Below are 19,093 nucleotides of genomic sequence, written 5' to 3'. Positions count from 1 at the left end.
TTGACACCACAATTTAAAACATGTTATTTAGGCTACATATAAACGTCATCAGTTTGACCAAGCAGGAGCAGGAGGAAATGTTAAAGCTGGGTTATGAATACATAGAAAGCAACAGCAGAGCATGACAGATTAGAGTCAGCGGTTCAGTTTGACACCCTAAAAGACCATTCACTTCGTCAACGCAAGAACTCTTCTGGAAATCAGCAGATCAGGTGCACAGCCCCACTTGAATAGCCTCTCTTAATGAGCAGACTTGCTTTGTTCAGCTGGACAACTTCCAACTCCATGAACATTTCTTATTGAGTATAAATGTTAATGCTGGCTTTTATTTTGGTGCCTGGCTCTGTTTTGATCACTGCCTGCAGGCAAAGTTGTCAAACCAGCACAAAACACGAGCTGGGAGCAATCAATAATAACCCCCCAACCCCCACCCAACATCTCAAAGTCCAACACCAACCACACCATGGGGCGGTTTGAGCTAGGATTAGCCTAAGTCTAGACACTGTCTGGGAAAACAGCCATTTGTTAGTGGATCGTACAACCCAACCTATATCCAATTTCTCTCTTAAGGAGAACAGAATACGTCTATGTCTTTATCTACCTTGCGTTGTGTTTTTTATTTCATTTTTATTAGATAATGAGGGATATATGATCTATTGAAGAAAACCACTTTAGATAGCAAACTTTTTGTCTGTGCAGAAGGTCAAAACCATTATTCTAAGTGCTGCCTTGATCTGCATTATTGCTTAATGCTTTTCATTACAGCAGGGGCCCATTGTCTCAACTCTTCAATCTAACTTGAAAAATGTAGTAATTGCAAAGTTCTTGGAAACTTAGATAAGTGAGGAAAAAAGTCTCAGAGGACAAATTGCAGCTTGATATTGTAAAGTAGCAGCTTTTTCTTCTAGCAAAACTCCTGAGAAGAAGATGAGCAACACATGTTGTAGTTTCAGCACAGATGAATTATTAGGCGATAATTACTCCTCCCTAGTATTAACTTGTCAAGACATTATGACCTCTCGCATGTGGCTTAAAGTGGCCACATTGTATATGAAGTCAATAATTCTTAAGCTGGACCCAGTAAGGGGGCTATAAGGAGCAAATAATCCCTGTGTAAAAAAATGTTTAATTTAATATCCATTTCTGCATGTCTATTAAACAGCTGTAATATACTAAGTCCTTTAACACACTCACAAGGAATCTATTTTCTATCTAATGTAACAGGACTGGGCCACCAAAAGAGGAAAATGGTAGCGCAGCAATCAAAACAGAGGCAGTGATTGAATCAAAAAAGGCTTTATTTTTACTCAATTCAAAAATACCTTTCAAAACCAAGGCTAAGGTAGCTGGGCCGCTTACCGATTTACCAGCTCTCCAAACTTGTTCTCAGAGATGGTGCTTCCTGCTCCGTGTGCCAGACCTAACTGAGCTTCTTTGTCTCCTTTGTCTCCCTTGAGGGAGTGATTAGCACCTGCTGTGTGGGTCTCCACACCTGCTACCAATACTGCTGATTGGGAGAGGGTGGAGCCACCTGTTAGGGATGTAGGTGCCTCCAACTACGCTGCCTCTCAGCCCCTTACACTAATCTAATCAATTCGGCAAGTGTAAGTGTTCTCACTCTTGTCTCTTGTCCCAAAGATGTCTCCCCTTCAGAGATCATGGCCTTTTGTCCGATGGTAAAACAAACATAATAGTAACCATCTAGTAAACAGCTTACGTTACTGCCTGAAGCAAATTAGCTTGCAGAGTTGCACTGAGATGATCTGCCCGTTGCCTCGGTATAACTTTAGTGCCTGCATTACATGTATTTATTTTTCCAAAGCAACCTAAAGTAAGTGTTGGTTACCTTGTGGGTAAGACTCCACAAGTTGCCAGAACCTTGCAAGTATTTGACTTAATTAAATAAGCTGAACAGCTCTGAGTGCTACATTTTTAGAGACAATAAGAGACCAAGAAAACATTTTGCTGTATTTATGGGCCAAGGTGCATCTTCAGATGTGTAGAGTAACAACAAACGGTTGGGGTTTTGTTACGCAACAGCTCGCCCCCCTTTTTATATTGTGGGAGTAGCAAGTTGATTTTACAATTTTCTCCAACTTTACATCGATTTCCAGGTTTTAAGATGGGCCTGCACCATTCCCTGCGCAGAAGGCATGTACCAGGGGCTAGCTGTTTGTCATTGCCGTTCTCCTCGGAGCGGCCTTGCTAGGTGCACCCTCTCCTCCACAAGAGCTATGATAACTCAAACGTCAGTCAAATGAGCCAACCAGTGCACATCTCTTTACCTCATCACTCCTGCCTTACAGCTTGTCTATATGCATGTTTTGGCTGTGGGCGACAGACCTTTCCCCCAGAAGGCTTTCAAACCCCTACTTTGTATGTACGTGTGCGCACAGGCTGACATCTTCAACAGAACTTGGAGCTGCTGGTGCATTAGGGCATATCTGTCTTCTGAGAAGAGGGCACCACAGGCACCGTCATCCCACCGGCCATTTACTGAGCAGCAGAGAGGAGAAGGACAGGAAAAGATAGATGCTCACACTGAGTTATGTCTTCAATCCCTGCACCTTGTGAATGTATTTTCTCCTTTACAGTCTAGCATAATAATAATATACGGTCAAAACATGTCAGCTTTTGTCACCTCAGAGTCTGACCACTCCTGTGACATGGTAGTGATTTGTTAGCATTTTGCAACCTAGGGTTGGCAAATATGGAATGTGTGAATTCTTCTCCATCAATGTTATGTTTAACTTTATGTTTAGGCTGTTCTAAGATCTCCATTATCAAACATTTATACTGACTTGTAGATAGATTACCAGTGCCTGTGTAAACACTGGATTGGATGGTAGAATTACGGTTTAAGGGAATTAGTCCGACATATTTACATTGATATTTTCCAGCGTTGTCAGCGTGAGGTTGCTGGGCAACCACAAACTCCAACTCCAGAAAGTCTCTGGCTGAGCCAACTTCCCAAACTCTAAACTTTTTTCTCCTTTTCCGTTTGTGTACAAAACAAATAGGATAACTTGTGAGCTTTACAGGCTCTAGAAGAGGGATTTTTGTTTCTGTTGGACAAAGCTGGCTGGCAGGCTAGCTTTTTCCCACGCCCTATCATTTCACTTTTGCCAAGATAGCAAATACACGTGTTTTCCAAAAATATTGAACTATTCCTTTAAACCAGCATTGTGGTATGGCAGTCTTTATGTGAGAGAGGGGAAGAGAGGGTGGGTAAAGGAGGGTAATGGGAAGGGAACATAACAGCAATTGAGGGAAGTGAGTGATCTCTTTCATTTCAGAAAGCAAGGATGGGATCATTTATTGATCTGGACATTTCATTAAGAGTCAGTGTGAAGTGTCACATCAGGTGACAAACGGCTGTCTTCCTTTCATGACCTAAAGACCCTGAGGTTCTGCGTCACACTGACAGCCTTTCTATTTCTCAGTCTTCTACAGCGTCTCCCATGCAGTCTCCTGTTTGCTTCTCTCCATGTCTTTTACATATTTTCACAGGGAAACTTCTAAATGAAAATGTGGTGCTGCTCGGTTCCGTTTTTAAATGTGAAGTGACACAAATATTGAAGTTAAAGTCAATACGGTAAGATAAACTCACCGTTATCCCTCATCTGAATTGCAATCATTTGACTTTTTTTTTATCAGCCAAGCTTGACGCTAAGACTAATTAGTTTTCATTTACCTCCACCGATGCTTATAATTGTATATGTATAATTGTTATGATCTTGCTGGTTCAAAAGAGGGAAAGAATTATCCTCCAAAATTCTTTAGATATTTTCATTATTCTAACATCTAAAGGTGTCCTATCCTTGACGTGCATTTTGTCCAAGTGTTGTCATATGTTTTTTTCTCTGCATATTTCTAAGGACAGCATTTAAATTATTCATTTAGTTTAAGTGATTAGGAACCATTGAATTGGAATTTGTTCAGCAGTCACGGCAGGGGATATACAGCCTTTGTGCTGTGTTAATTACAGCTCAGTGGGATGATTCAGATAGAAGAAAAAATGGCTTTAATCCCCTGGGAGGGATAGAGTTGGGAATATATAGTTTTCAAGAATAAGCTCTTATTGCTCATGCTTAGAACAGAAAAACCAAAGCAGTATCAGAATTTAGATTCTTTACCTTAATTTCCCCCTTGATTGCCAACTTAAAGAGAAATGTCTGAAGCTTTAATTTGGTTTAATGGTAAATGGCACTTGTTGGATGTCTGTATCTGATGCTGATACACATGGGCAGACTCTTTTTTTGCTTCCATTACATAATCTGCAGACTGAAAAATTAATGACAATAAGTTCAGTTCTGTGCAACTGCTATATACAGTGGGGCAAAAAAGTATTGAGTCAGCCACCAATTGTGCAAGTTCTCCCATTTAAAAAGATGAGAGAGGCCTGTAATTTTCATCATAGGTATACCTCAACTATGAGAGACAGAATGAGAAAAACAAATCCAGAAAATCACATTGTAGGGTTTTTAAAGAATTTATTTCAAATGATTGTGGAAAATAAGTATTTGGTCAATAACAAAAGTTCATCTCAATACTTTGTTATATACCCTTTGTTGGCAATGACAGAGGTCAAACGTTTTCTGTAAGTCTTCACAAGGTTTCCACACACTGTTGCTGGTATTTTGGCCCATTCCTCCATGCAGATCTCCTCTAAAGCAATGATGTTTTGGGGCTGTCGCTGGGCAACACAGACTTTCAACTCCCTCCAAAGATTTTCTATGGGGTTGAGATCTGGAGACTGGCTAGGCCACTCCAGGACCTTGAAATGCTTCTTACGAAGCCACTCCTTCGTTGCCCTGGCGGTGTGTTTGGGATCATTGTCATGCTGAAAGACCCAGCCACGCTTCATCTTCAGTGCCCTTGCTGATGGAAGGAGGTTTTCACTCAAAATCTCACGATACATGGCCCCATTCATTCTTTCCTTTACACGGATCAGTCGTCCTGGTGCCTTTGCAGAAAAACAGCTCCAAAGCATGATGTTTCCACCTCCATTCTTCACAGTAGGTATGGTGTTCTTTGGATGCAACTCTGCATTCTTTCTCCTCCAAACACGACGACTTGAGTTTTTACCAAAAAGTTCTATTTTGGTTTCATCTGACCATATGACATTCTCCCAATCCTCTTCTGGATCATCCAAATGCCCTCTAGCAAACTTCAGACGGGCCTGGACATGTACTGGCTTAAGCAGGGGGACATGTCTGGAACTGCAGGATTTAAGTCCCTGGCGGCGTAGTGTGTTACTGATGGTAGCCTCTGTTACTTTGGTCCCAGCTCTCTGCAGGTCATTCACTAGGTCCCCCCGTGTGGTTCTGGGATTTTTGCTCACCGTTCTTGTGATCATTTTGACCCCACGGGGTGAGATCTTGCGTGGAGCCCCAGATGGAGGGAGATTAGCAGTGGTCTTGTATGTCTTCCATTTTCTAATAATTGCTCCCACAGTTGATTTCTTCACACCAAGCTGCTTACCTATTGCAGATTCAGTTTTCCCAGCCTGGTGCAGGTCTACAATTTTGTCTCTGGTCTCCTTTGACAGCTCTTTGGTCTTGGCCATAGTGGAGTTTGGAGTATGACTGTTTGAGGTTGTGGACAGGTGTCTTTTATACTGATATCGAGTTCAAAAAGGTGCCATTAATACAGGTAACGAGTGGAGGACAGAGGAGCCTCTTAAAGAAGAAGTTACAGGTCTGTGAGAGCCAGAAATCTTGCTTGTTTGTAGGTGACCAAATACTTATTTTACCGAGGAATTTACCAATTAATTCATTAAAAATCCTACAATGTGATTTCCTGGATTTTTTTTTCTCATTCTGTCTCTCATAGTTGAGGTATACCTATGATGAAAATTACAGGCCTCTCTCATCTTTTTAAATGGGAGAACTTGCACAATTGGTGGCTGACTAAATACTTTTTTGCCCCACTGTATATATTCAGTAAGGCTGCAGGGAACAAGAACATCTTTGTCAAATGCATTCCCACGAGTCTATTTGACAATGAAATAATAAAAGTCAATTACCTTTTTAGATAAGTGATATCTCTGATGTCATTATTAACACTGTGTACTCTACCTGGTAGCCTGAATTAATGTCTAAAAGATAAAATCTTTTGGAAGCATGTTAAATCATTAATCATTTGAAACGAATTACCTTACACTTCAATGAAAACAGACTCAAAGGCGACCAGTGCTCACCATTCCATAATCATAACATTTCCGAAAGAAAACATTAACTAATCGTAAGAGTGGTCGCAAGGGAAGGTGCCTGCAGTTATATTATAAACAAAACAATTATGCTATTTATTAGACCAAACATATTGAAAAATAGCAATTGTGATATTGTTCTTACTCAAAGCATATCAGTTAGTGATGTACAGCTGCAGATCAAGCAGCACCCTACCTTGGTAAGATAAACCACTCAAAGCTGCACCTTTGTGCATTGGGTAGCACAACTCGCACAAGGACTGTGTGGGTGTGTGTATATGCGAGTGCAACATCTCTTTTCCTATCCCTGTTGGCCTTACACACAAATACCCGTATCCAAAAATAATGTCTTATGTAGCTCTTTTCTCCTTAGGAAAGTGGTTTAAGCCAATACTGAGCCGAAGAACTATGGACAGAGAGCATCCAAGTATATCTCTGTAAATTCCGATAAATGAGTGAGTTTGTTTGTTTTAAGATTGTGACACAACTTTTAACTCCAAGCTCCTCCCCATCAGTCCCAGGTGATGAGAGCAGGGCGGATCGATACTTCATTAATGTTAAAAGATTGAGGCCCCAACTCCAGTCGACTCCAATGAACCAGGAAGACACACAGAGTTTGATGCCGGGTTGTGCCTTTGACCAGGCACAAGGTGGACTCGTGTGCCAGTAACAACCTGTTCTTATATGCCGTGTGTGCATGAACACGCACAAAGCCCATCAGAATGGGTGACGAGGGAGGGCAGCAGATCAGCAATTCATCCATAAGTGTTTAATTAGTTTGAGACCAGGGCCTCATCACATTTTATATACTGAGCTTCACAGAGCTGGATAGGGACATAATTACTTCTTTGCAGTATGCAGTACAGCTCCATTAGAACATCTGTTTTTGTCATGTTCTACAGTCATTAATGTTGTTTTTCTTTTACTACTTTCACAAAAACGTTTCTATTCAATGTTGATATAATTATAAACATTGTCCCATTTTATTTATTTTTTCTCACTCCAATTTGGAAGTGTATAATTTTTCAGTTTGGAGTGAAAAATGCGACTGATGTGAACCTTAAATCAAGGGAACTCTGCTACGCAACTACATTTTTATACAGTCAGTACGTTTGAACAAACCAAAAAGCCCATTTATTCACATATTTTCTCTGGCCCTTTGGTCCCAAAATGTTGTAACATAATTCCTAGCATGAGTGTACTCTACTTGGCTCAGTGTCCTACATGGGAATTCATAGAGGGGAATTAGAGAGCAAGGATTTACTGGAGGCAAGGAAAATGAATACACACACGCACACGCACATGCACACGCACACACACACAAGTAAGTAAGTAGGTTAGTAAACAACAGGGCATCTGTAGAGGTTAGTAGAGGATTGTGTCTGTGAATTTGGACTGATTTGAGCACACTGGCTGAATTTCCAGACCAGTGGCCCTGAACGTTGACAACACATGTCCATGAAATAAACATGAGATCAACTGAAAAAGCAGCAATGTATAGTTTCGGACATTAATGGCAAATCAATTATTGAAATACGTTTGTTCAGCTCATTAATCAGTTAAATTACCATCCTCTACATCACATTTCATTTTGCTGAGGTTTTTATCCAAAGCGACTTACAATAAATTCATTCAACCATGAAGAAACAAACTCAAAAAGCAAGTATCCCCATTAGACAATTAGCTTTTTATACTCTCTGTCAAACTATTGCACTATCTTCAAATAAGCCTAACCTTTCTAAATCAAAATGCTGTCAAAACAACTTTTTGTCATAATCCCTTTTATTGGATAACTGGCAAAAGATGCAGGCACTGCATCTCTACTGTGCTCCAGTTGCTTTAAAACGAATGACCTAATAATGTCGTCTGGATACTAGTGTAGGTGTATTTTATGTTTAAAGCTTGAATGTTACTGATATCCTTCAGTAAGAATAGTGTTGTCTACGGTTACAGTTTGAACAAATGTGTTGGTGTTGATATCCAAAAGTGCTCACAAGTTGATGGCATTACTGCATGTGTTACAATTTCAGCTTTCACACTGTAATTGTTGCAATAACTGTTCCTCACATTATTGATGGTGATAATCCCTATCTGGAACATTTGTTAAGATCATAATTTTAGAAATACAACTCTAACCAAGCAATAAATGCTGAGGTTTTATCATATTTTTACAATGTGTTTTATGTTTAGGTCCTAAAGTTCACAGTACACAACTTCAGCCAAATGTGCATTTTGAAACGGGTCGCCACTCTGGTAATGATGTACTTACATGAGCAATGCAAATTGTAAATGGACAGTGTGTTTGTCAATAGATATTGGAGCAGGTCCCAAGTAGATGATTACATTTCAGTTATAGTGTGTCTGCATGCTTTGGTGAGGATAAGAGGGAGTTTGATGCCTCACTTTTAGTTTATATTTTTATTGTGTCCTCTGGGCTTGTTCAACATTTTGAGAGAAACACTTAGGACAAGTTGCACGGAAACCAGCTCAGACTCAATGAAGTTACTTGTCCCGATAAGAAATGGTCCTGCACATGATGCTGTCTGTATCTTCAGGCATGAGAGTGGGATCAATCCTCTCTGGCAAAAAAACAACATTAATAGAATTTCCTAAAATTTGAGACTTGATAAGTTTCAGTCCATCACATTTTTTACATAAAGATATTTGGGTTTTACAGTAAGTATTGTACAGTCTGAGTTATTATTGTTGATAGTCTGGCAATGCACCCACAGACCCATCACACCCAGCTATCTGAGATGGATACAGTTGCCTTTATGGGCTTGTGTGTCTGGGGACCATATAAATGTAATAAATAGCTGCACTATAATGCCATGGGCATGGGGTGCTTCAGTGTTTCCTCAGATGGCCTTTCTATAAACTTTAGGTACATTTGTATTTGGATTAAACTGACAAAGCTTTGGAGCTTTCATGACTCGATTGTTCCAAAGAGACTAGTGGATCAGTCAGTGTATACCTGTGGAAGGAAAACGGCTAACCCTTAACACAGAATAATGCACTCAATTAGTTTTGTATTGGATTTGTCATTTTATTCTAAAGATTCTACAGATCATGTCCTTCCTTTTGTCCTATTTTCAACCCTGTGCATGACTTTTCCACTACCGGGAATACTAACGATTATTAAATAAAGACATCAGTGAATCAGAATCACTGATTCACAATTCCACCCAAAGGCATTGGCAGAGTATGGCGCTGAATTGTCCATCAGTGTCACAGCACTGATTTATTTATTTAATACTTGCTGGTACGACAGTTTTGGTACTCTCCTGGGGCGTTTTTGCTCTCAGAAGCTGTATTTGTCAGTGTGTGCATGTGCGCACACACACTGTCCTGAAAGTGTGTTATGTCAGCTCCAAATGTTCCTACCAATTCTTGAGTCTTTCAGGGTTTAGGCACTTTTAATTATTACAAAGTGCTCTGGTACTCTTTTCCCTTCCTCTTTCTGTCTGCCATCAGCATATCTCCCCTCTGTGGTTGGCTGTTTCATGCATTATTTAAGAGCTGATGATTACGATTAATTTGCTGCCAACTCACCTTTACCTCGCGTCATAGCTCTGATGGTGATACCTGACCCTTTCCAGACCTCTTTCACTCGTTGGTGGATTATTGTCTACAGACAGAAACATTTATCCATAGTGAGGATAAAGAAATTAAGCCACTCTGTTTCTTTTCAAAATGACATGCTGACATAACACGTTTAAAGAAAAACTCATAAACATAAAACTTGGAGCAGAGAAGCAATACTGTCTTTACTTATTTTGAAAAGAGCCAAGCTTTGACAAATGACAATTCTAAACAATATGTATATTCTAGGATCATAAATTTTTTTGTCCAAAACTGAGCATTCTGACTGATTGAAAAAAGAAAAGAAAAAGATGTTAACATACGCAAGAAGCATCATGAATGGGTGAACTTTGAAATATCTAAGAAGCCTGGCTGTTTTTCCAATCTCCCAGTTACTGCATTGCAACTATCCTGTTTGCCAGTCATGCCTGAAAAACAATGGCTCTCTTCACACTCTCTCATAGCTTACCCTACGGCTGTCTCCTCCAGATCAGATCAGATCAGAAAGAAACCAAAACCAAAGCTGCATCCCACCTTAGACACTTGAAAAAAGGCTCAATGACAAACTGGGCATGATGGCTGCCGATCGCTGAGGCATGCCATGACGGGTGTGTGTGTGTTGTCATTGTCTCTTTGAACCTCCCGCTCTGCTGGCCTTCTCTACAGGGAGAACTGCCCAGGCCCTGGTTTATCATTTTTTACTCTCCTAAACACCGGTCTCTGTGGATATTTGTGAATTACTGGCAAACCGGTTGTCCTTTTCCCTGTGGTTATCATTTATATTCTTGTGCATGCACACCGCTCATAGCGCTGTTTTTAAAAGGTCTCTATTAATGAACAAAGCCGGAACAAGGCTTAAGCACTTGGTGTATTATAAAATCAGACCTAGTGAAAAATTCATGGCCTCACTTAAGCACATGGAATAAGTACTATGTCCTTGAAAGTGTGCATGATAAGGAATACCCAAATGTACTTAAGTCATGTAAATTGGCATTTGTTACAATGATTGTACAGCATTGGCTAGCAGCAAGCATACTGCAGTTCTCCATGGGCTTTTTGTTGTGCTAGTTTTGACAGGAAGTGCTTGGCTGGTCATTAAGGGGTCAACGTTACTAAATAGGAGGGTCCGGTACCCATCAGTAATCAATGGTTCACAAATGATTCCCTCTTTATGTTTTTTAGGATAGAAAACAGTTGGTGTGATGTTTCCTTTTCTGTTCTCATTCCAGTGACAAGTACTTAACAGAAGGTTCCATTTTCTACCTCCCTCTGAAGTACGCAGTGTGTATAATCACATCTTTACAGTGAAAAAGGGATCTCTGTTAAAAGCTTTGGGGGACAGAAGATTTGACAGTCAACAAGCAGGCGTATCACGATTTCTTGTCAGATATTGCCTATTTGTGTCTTTGTGGGGAGGTATTGCTGAAAGGAATTGTACAGTGGAGGCCTTCGGTAGCATTAAATCCAACGCTTTGCTCAAAGCATATAGGGAGTTTAAGTATACTGTGCAGTACGATGTTGAATAACATTATGCACTCCAGCCCATTTAGTCCCTTCAGAACCGGACTGACAGGTTATTGATTCCGCATAATATCCTCCTAGATTTAGCTCATTCAAGTGGCCTTTGACTTGAATTACAATGGCCAGGATTTTTAATTAGTCCATTGTGATCTATATCCACATCTGGGGTCAAATACGCAATTCATGCACATACATGTGGGATCTTTATAAAGTTATTACTTCCTTTTTGAGACTGTTGATGGTTTATGATAGGATTACTGTTCTTATCCTGCTGGGGCTGAGAATCATAGCGTCTGATGTGACTCAATGCTTTTGTCCCTGGGAAACCGACTTGTGTGGGTCCCTATGTGTTTGCTCTCTCACACTTTCTATCTGTTGGCTCTTCTCTCTGACTTTGTTGCTCTGGTCTGTATCTCAGCGTCTGCTTTGGAAGTAAATGAAGGCAAATGCCTTCAAGTTCCACTGCATTTAGCATTCTTGCTTGCTTGCTTTGACATTTTTACTGCACTCTCGGAAAGCCGGCTTCTGTTTCTCCCTTCCTCTTAAAAACCCAGAACACCATCTGTTGTCATTAGTGTCCAACAACCATGATGTAGCAGGGCTACTGTCTCTGGCTGCCTCTCTCTTACAATCTCTTTCACCCACTGCCTGTAAATCTTTGAAAAAGACAAAATGTCCATATGAAAATACATTTAATTGCAGGCACGAATATGATACTACACGAGGAAGAAAAAGATGATGGTTCTTCTTTCTCTACAGTGTTAAACCTGAGAAAGTTTTGTTTGTTTATGACAGCCTATGTCCTTGCTTTCCACCATCCAATCTTTTTAACAATATGTCTTAGTAATGCCTCATGGCAATTTATTTCTAATTTGGAACACATGCACCTGGTCTGAATTTGATGCAGAATGTCATTGTCTCTGTGACCTCCCAAGATATTTCTTTGGAAATAAATGTGAAAATTTCACACAAATGTCTCATACGAAAAAACAATAAGAAGGTGCTGAGGTTGAGACAGACATGGATAAGAAGGCAACTTGTTAACAGAAGGATACAACATTAAGGATGTCATTGTAGTTTTACTTATTCTGAAACTTCAAATGGTTTGATGGTTGATTTAATATTTTCTTTTCTTTGTGTTTCTCCCTCTTTTTCCTCTATCATAGATCATATAAAGCGAAAGATTCGCCGGCGGCCATCTTGGGGGCGGGGCATCATCCGTAAGAAGAAGACTTATAAGAAGGGAATGGAAGAGGAGGAAGAGGAGGAGGCCGAGGTGGATGCTGTGGGGCCCAGTGACTCATGTTTAACGCAGGACGAGGAATCATCATGTGACACCATGGGTCCCCAGCCCAATGGCCACCATCCCCATGTCCCCTCTACAGAAGAAGAGAGCTCCAATGAGCCCCCTGTTTCAGCACCTGCTGAACCTCCAGATGCCAGCGAAGCCCAAAAAGAGCAAACGCCTACGGAGGAGGAACCCTCGGCCAAAAAGGCAGAGCCTGAGAACACAGAGAAACACAGTGAGCTGCATCGCCTCAGTGGCAGTTCTCAGCCCAAGGCAGATGGGGATGGCCAATCCAAGAAGGCTGACTTCCAGCCGTCAATTGAATTGTCCAAATCTTCAGATGCTGAGGTCCAGCCTAAGCACACAGAGGGTGTCTTAATATCACAAGCGGACTGTGTGAATGGAAACGAGTCAATGGACAGCCTGGACTCGCACAGCCTCCAGGGGAGCAGTGAGGCTGAGAAAAGAACTGCTCATAGCACGGCTCAGGGCTCTAATGAACCAGAACAGGAAGAGCACAAAGATAAACACGAGAGCAACCCAACTCAGGAGCACCCTCCCCAGGATGGGAGAGCAGAAGCAGGAAATGTTGTGGAACATCAACAAACAGAAGGTATAATGCTAGACCTTGAGTTTTCTCAGATCTTAAATGGAACAATTGGTCAATTGGAGAATAGAGCGTTTTCTCCCTATTATTATTATTATTATTATTATTATTATTACTATTATTATTATTATTATTATTATTATTATTATCATTATTATTATTATTATTATTATTATTATTATTATAACCATCTGCAATATTCAGACAACAATCATTTATCACGATGTAGCCATTGATTTTTTTTAGACCAACACATTGAAACAAACACAGCAGTGTATTATACTGCTGCCAAACTGCAAATCTTATTTCAAATTAAGACGAGTCCTTATTTTTAGAGTGTCTCCTAGGACCAAATTAGAAAGTACATTGTGCTAAAACTTTTTTGCCCAAAATAAAATCACAAGAGAACTGCTTTCACTTTCACGCTGTGCTACATTCCTGCTAATTACCAAATGTTTGCATCAAAATAAGTTTCTTGCTCACCTCTAGTTAGTGCGATTTAGTTTGACGGTGTGCTTTGAATGCAGCAGCTTCATTCAGGGAGGTTTGCTGTGAGCAGAGCACACATTTTAAATGTCAATATTGCAGTCAATCATGTTCATTTTATTATCGACTGCCAACATCGTGATGATAATTAATAAGTGATACATTCTGCAGCCTTAATCTCAAGTATGATTATTAGCATTTTTGAATGTTTTCAGCATTCATTGGAAATATAAATATACAGTATTAAACATTCAATCCAAATGTTGTTGTTGCTGGACGCATGTTGTATTTTAAGTAATGTTTTGCTGTTGGTGAGTTACGGGTCACAGATGATATTGGAGAGCACATCTTTCACTCTTCAGCTCCTCGTTTTGGTTTCCTCATTTCACTTGCTAATCAGTTGATCTTCACAGTAGATATGCAATTAAGCAAGTTAACAAAATCTGTTAATTTTTATACATCCAGGCAGTGCTTTCCCACCACTTAATTACGACGATGAATTACTTTTTTGATTACCATCCGGCTCCTGTGATTTGCACTCAGTTTAGCTTTTAAAGGGGAGAGAGGACATGAATTATGCAACATAAGTCATACAGAATATAGAAATGCTATCCTCTGGCTTTGCAGATAGTATATTTCAATGGAGAAACTCTACATGCTTGAAGCTACGAGTACCATTGTAGACACTTGTCAGCTTCTGATATGTATTCTGATTTTTTTTTTGTCTATAAAAGATTTAGAATTGCCATGAGCCATTATGCTGTTTCTATTGTTAAGTCGGAGATAAGCCAAAACGTTTATGTGTATGATTACGGGCCTATGGTTTGGCTTGTGACGGGTAGGGGCCAGCTGGAAAGCCACGGTAATGGCGCTCCTAGAATATGGAGAAGCCATCAGAGGATGGCACGATCAGCAAACGGAACAAAAACAAACCAGGGCTCCTCAAACAACAGACAACCCAGCCACTCCTCCCCCGCGCTCATTACAAGCTGAGCCATTTTGCTTGCATCAAAGTGTCGCTTGAGCACTGTGATAAATGGACAGGAAAAATACCAAATGTGAAATATTGTAGCTGAATATGAATTCTCTTCATGTATTGCATTCATCTTGTAGCCGTGGCAGTTCTGCGGTTTGTGGCGCTGAAGAAGTTTCAAAACGTACCCCGGCCTTTCGTTGCAGGTCGTTTTTGATCGTGTGTACACCGCCGTAACTCACATGGTCAACCTTTCTTCCATCATTTGTGTTTTCATAGGGGATTCCACAGCTGAGATGTCAGAGCAGCTGATGGGAATTACTGAAAGGACAGAGGAAGAGCCACAACCAGCCCCCCCTCAGCCTCCTTTAGTGGTTGACCACCAGCGACTTGCGGTAAATATTTCTATAAATCAGTTATTTTCTCCATCGTTTATGTGGCGGTACATGCATTTCCCGGCAAGTTATCAATACAGTCTAGAAACTAAAGAAAGCACACGTGTTAATAATAAAAATTAATGTACAGCTGATACATTTCAGGGTCCTGGTAGTGTGCCTGCTAGTTCACCGTCACACTGTCATGGCTAACTGGGACGCTAAAATAAAACAGATTCATCACTCATGTTATTAGTAACACCTGTGCTCCTCTTACTAGGGAAAGAAAATGCTGGATTTAAAAAAGGTCACCTATAAAATGTATATGTCTTCATTGGAAGAACAGCAATAACTGCTACAGACCGGAGACTTGCACAACAAATCTGTTTAGAGAAAGTCACTGTTCTGTTTTGACACTGGTGATTTCAATGGGAAACCTTTTTCTGGTGTGGTGTCGACACCTAGTACCATGTTTGTGGAATATGTGCATATGGGTACATAATTTCAATGACATGTGTATATGAAGGTCTCCAGCAGCAGGGAATATATTAGTATGTTGATTAAAATGCATCCCTTGCATGAAACAAAGCAGACTATTTTAGTTTTTTAGAGAAAGTCCCTCTCAAATGGTGTTAGTTTTAAACATGGAGATTTTCAACATGATGCTGAGAATTTATCCACCGTCTTGTTATTTATCCTTTGTAGTTATGGAAGCGTTTGTTGCTTTGGGGGTTGGAGTTTTACGAGAAAAAAGACACACAGACATCTGCATCAAAGCTTGAAGGGAACTCATTTACTATTCAGCTCAGACGATTTGTTAGAAATACCCTCATAGCCACTTAAAACAATATCTTACAAACAAAGATTTCAGCTTTTTTTTAAACCTCACAGCGTGCCCCATTACAATGTTGCTCGATTCTACACGCTCATCATTCCAATACAGACCATGAAGGATGTAACAGCTGGGCTGATTTGGCTTTGTGCGCTGACTGCTTATTGGAGAGTTAACAGGTACTGTGATCTGTGTCAAAGCAATGATGTGGTAACAGGAAGAGGAACACGGTCACACACGCTGTCCACGCTCATTTATTAAGATCGTGATCACTTTATGCACTCAGCTATTTAAGCAGTTAAGAACCAGTGTCGATGTTAGAGCAGCGGTTCCCAACCCTTTTCGACTCAGGGCCCACTTAAGTATAAAAATCAATTCTGCGGCCCACATTCAACCATTAACAATATGGAGGCTAATTAAAGTTCTCAAATGACTTTTTATCTCATTTATAAAAGGAGCTGCCCATCAGTAATAAACAGAAACAAGAAACTAAAAAGTGAGGGGCTGTCTGCAGTAGGCAAATTAATAATGATTTCATTCACAGATTGAGGAATGCATTCTTATACATAACAATTGCACATATGTTACACACACCTGATGTAGTGAGGTAAATCACACACAATGGTGCAGAAAAAACCCCATCAAACATCAACATCAAAACAAGCCAAAACAAATACATTGAATTAATAAGCCATTAATTTGTAATATATATAAATATAATTTATATATATTAATGTTTAGCAAATTTTTTGGCGGCCTACTTGCAATCCCTTCACGGCCCACTAGGGGGCCGCGGACCACAGGTTGGGAACCGCTGTGTTAGAGCACTCGAAGAACATCAACCATTCTGAAAATAGTTTAACAAATGAAATATTGAAGCTAAATGAATAATGTAGCAACAAACGGTCTTGGAGACAGAATGAAGCCTTATATTAATACTAAGTACTAAGGCTTTAAGAGTAAGTAGGTACTTTTCATAAAAATACACATCCCCACATCGAACCAGTTAATTACAAGATGTTTAGAAGTATTGGTTTGGTCAGAGCCAGCTGTGCTACACTATCACATTTTACTACTATCCAATTAGACTGATTTGGGAAAATAAGGGTCGTAATCAAAGAAATCTTAACAATATGATTTAATTTTTTTCTTATTTGAGTTTGCTGGGGTGCTTGTTTAATGTCATTGGCACTGTGGATGTTATTTTTTTGTTTTGTTTCTCCTCACTTCAGCAAAGTCTCCCAGCTGTTGTTCATTTTTATACTCCAGCTTGGTCACCTATTGCGTAAAGAGACTGTTGAATCCTTTTTTGTGTGCACACTTTAAAATGCAAATCAGCAGACTGAACAAGCCCTTTAGCTCTTCGGTTAGAATGCTGTTAACAATGGCATTGACAATCATACTTGGCTTAGGCCTGCTCCTTTTGAAGACTAACCTTTCATGTTATCTTTGGTGGGCCAGTCGAGGAAGCTGCACCCGTCATGCCATTTTCTTTCCCCCTGTCACAGGCTCTGTATGACGCTCGTTTAAAAACCTTCATTTGGCATTAGTTCATGCCTTATTTCTCCTTGATTTCTGTAGCTTCCTAACATGGAAATGGTTGAATAGAATTGGTGTCCATATAGTGAGTCCTGCATTATTTTAGCAGGGCCAGGAAGGCAGCACAGTGAATTTTTTTTTGTGGAATGGGACACGAGGTGGGGAAACTCAATCATGGATGTCGAGCCTTAAGCTTCCTCGACATCCATAGGTCTGCTGCTGTCACACTGCCCTTATCAGATGGATAACTTCTGAGCCTTATCCCTCTTTTCCATTCACCCTATGGTCATGCCACTGTCTCCCTTCCCCCCCTTTTCAGCTTTCAAACATCAATTTTGTATCCTCGCTATCTGAACACGGAGGGAGCCAATTACAGTGGCAGACCATTTCACATCTCTCAATCAACAGGTGCTCTTCCTGCGACATTTGAAGGAAACAAGGGTTATGACTGAAACATGAGCTTCTCTCCGCCTCACTACATCCACCAACTTGTCCCAGGATGTGTTCCAGTAACGGAGAGCATATGAAGCAGCTCCGTTTTTTTCCCCCGCGCACAGTCACGCTAGGGTCCCACCTAATACCCCAAGTGTAAATTGGAGCCTCGGCTGAGTGGGCTCCCCTGACAGCGCTTCTCCCTGATCAAGTTAGGGCTGCTTGGTCTCAGGGCGCTCTGTGTAGTGTAATTCATGTAAAAGAAAGTGTTCTTTGACATGTGCTTTGAATTGACTTCAGCTATCAAGCCATTATCTAGTGGCTTTTACCCATGCCCCACAAGGCTGGGGGGGAGTTGTGTCTTCTAAAACCTCAGTCCCATTCAAACTGATTGACAGACTTTTTCTTTTTTTTGTTGTTGTCGGGCTGAACTAAGTGCTGCAACTGGCTGCCCCTGTGAGCAGCCACACACTGCACTAATCTGGAGGTTTATTTGTTAGTGGGGGGAAGAAGGGACATATCTGAAAGAAACAGATCGTGAAAAGAGGGGACTGTGAATAATTGCTTTTTCATCCCCGGCTTACGGAACAAATTGAATATCCGGTGTGCAGGATGAGAGTCACCATTTAAGCAGACATTTGCTGGCAGGGGCTCGGATTGGCTTGCCGCCTGATTTCTATTGGGGCACACAGTGAGTGTTGTACTGTTGCTTCAGTCATTGATTGCGGAGCGCTGATTATTTCTGACTTTTAACTTGATGGAAGAGGCTCTGGAAACTCTGTGGAATTAAACACCATCCGATGTTATGAGTGTGTTCACATGCCCTACACCCAAAGCCTGTAGGACAGAGATTATTATTATTATTAGCAGTATTATATCAGTATTAGCATCCTGCCTTTCAAAACCGTGGCACAGTTATTTTCCCTGATTCACTTACTAAAATCAAGTTCTTGTTATTGCCCGTTTCACTGAAATGATGCTTGAGGCTCTCTGGATCAAAATGAATTTCTCAGCATGAATAAATAGGTCCTGAGGCTTGTGTCTACAACTGCTCCAAAACCTCTCTTATTGTCAGCTGTTTACTTTCATCAATAATCAGACACTTGTCCATAGATGGACTGGGAGAAGTGTTGCTGATGATTGCAGATGAGAATTCAGAAACAAGAAAATCCAATCTGGGCCCGGCAATCTTTCCTTCATCTCACCAAGAACACACAGATTATCGCCTGCTCTGCTGTTTTCTTTAGC

The 19,093-nt window shown here is 40.6% G+C and overlaps 1 protein-coding gene across 3 annotated transcripts in view; it reads left to right on the top strand.

Annotated features, from left to right (window-relative positions):
- atad2b (ATPase family AAA domain containing 2B) overlaps positions 1-19,093 on the top strand; it is a 72,204-nt gene that overhangs the window by 36,034 nt on the left and 17,077 nt on the right. For all 3 annotated transcript variants that reach the window (XM_063901736.1, XM_063901735.1, XM_063901734.1), the window contains 2 exons: positions 12,481-13,215; positions 14,948-15,063. In XM_063901736.1, coding sequence (XP_063757806.1) covers positions 12,481-13,215; positions 14,948-15,063 — 851 coding nt within the window. The remainder of the gene's footprint in view (positions 1-12,480; positions 13,216-14,947; positions 15,064-19,093) is intronic.

The sequence above is a fragment of the Eleginops maclovinus genome, chromosome 15 (genome assembly GCF_036324505.1).
Source record: "Eleginops maclovinus isolate JMC-PN-2008 ecotype Puerto Natales chromosome 15, JC_Emac_rtc_rv5, whole genome shotgun sequence".
Taxonomy (NCBI): domain Eukaryota; kingdom Metazoa; phylum Chordata; class Actinopteri; order Perciformes; family Eleginopidae; genus Eleginops; species Eleginops maclovinus.
The sequence above is the reverse complement of the archived record's forward strand: the minus strand, read 5'-3'. Positions and strand labels throughout refer to the sequence as shown.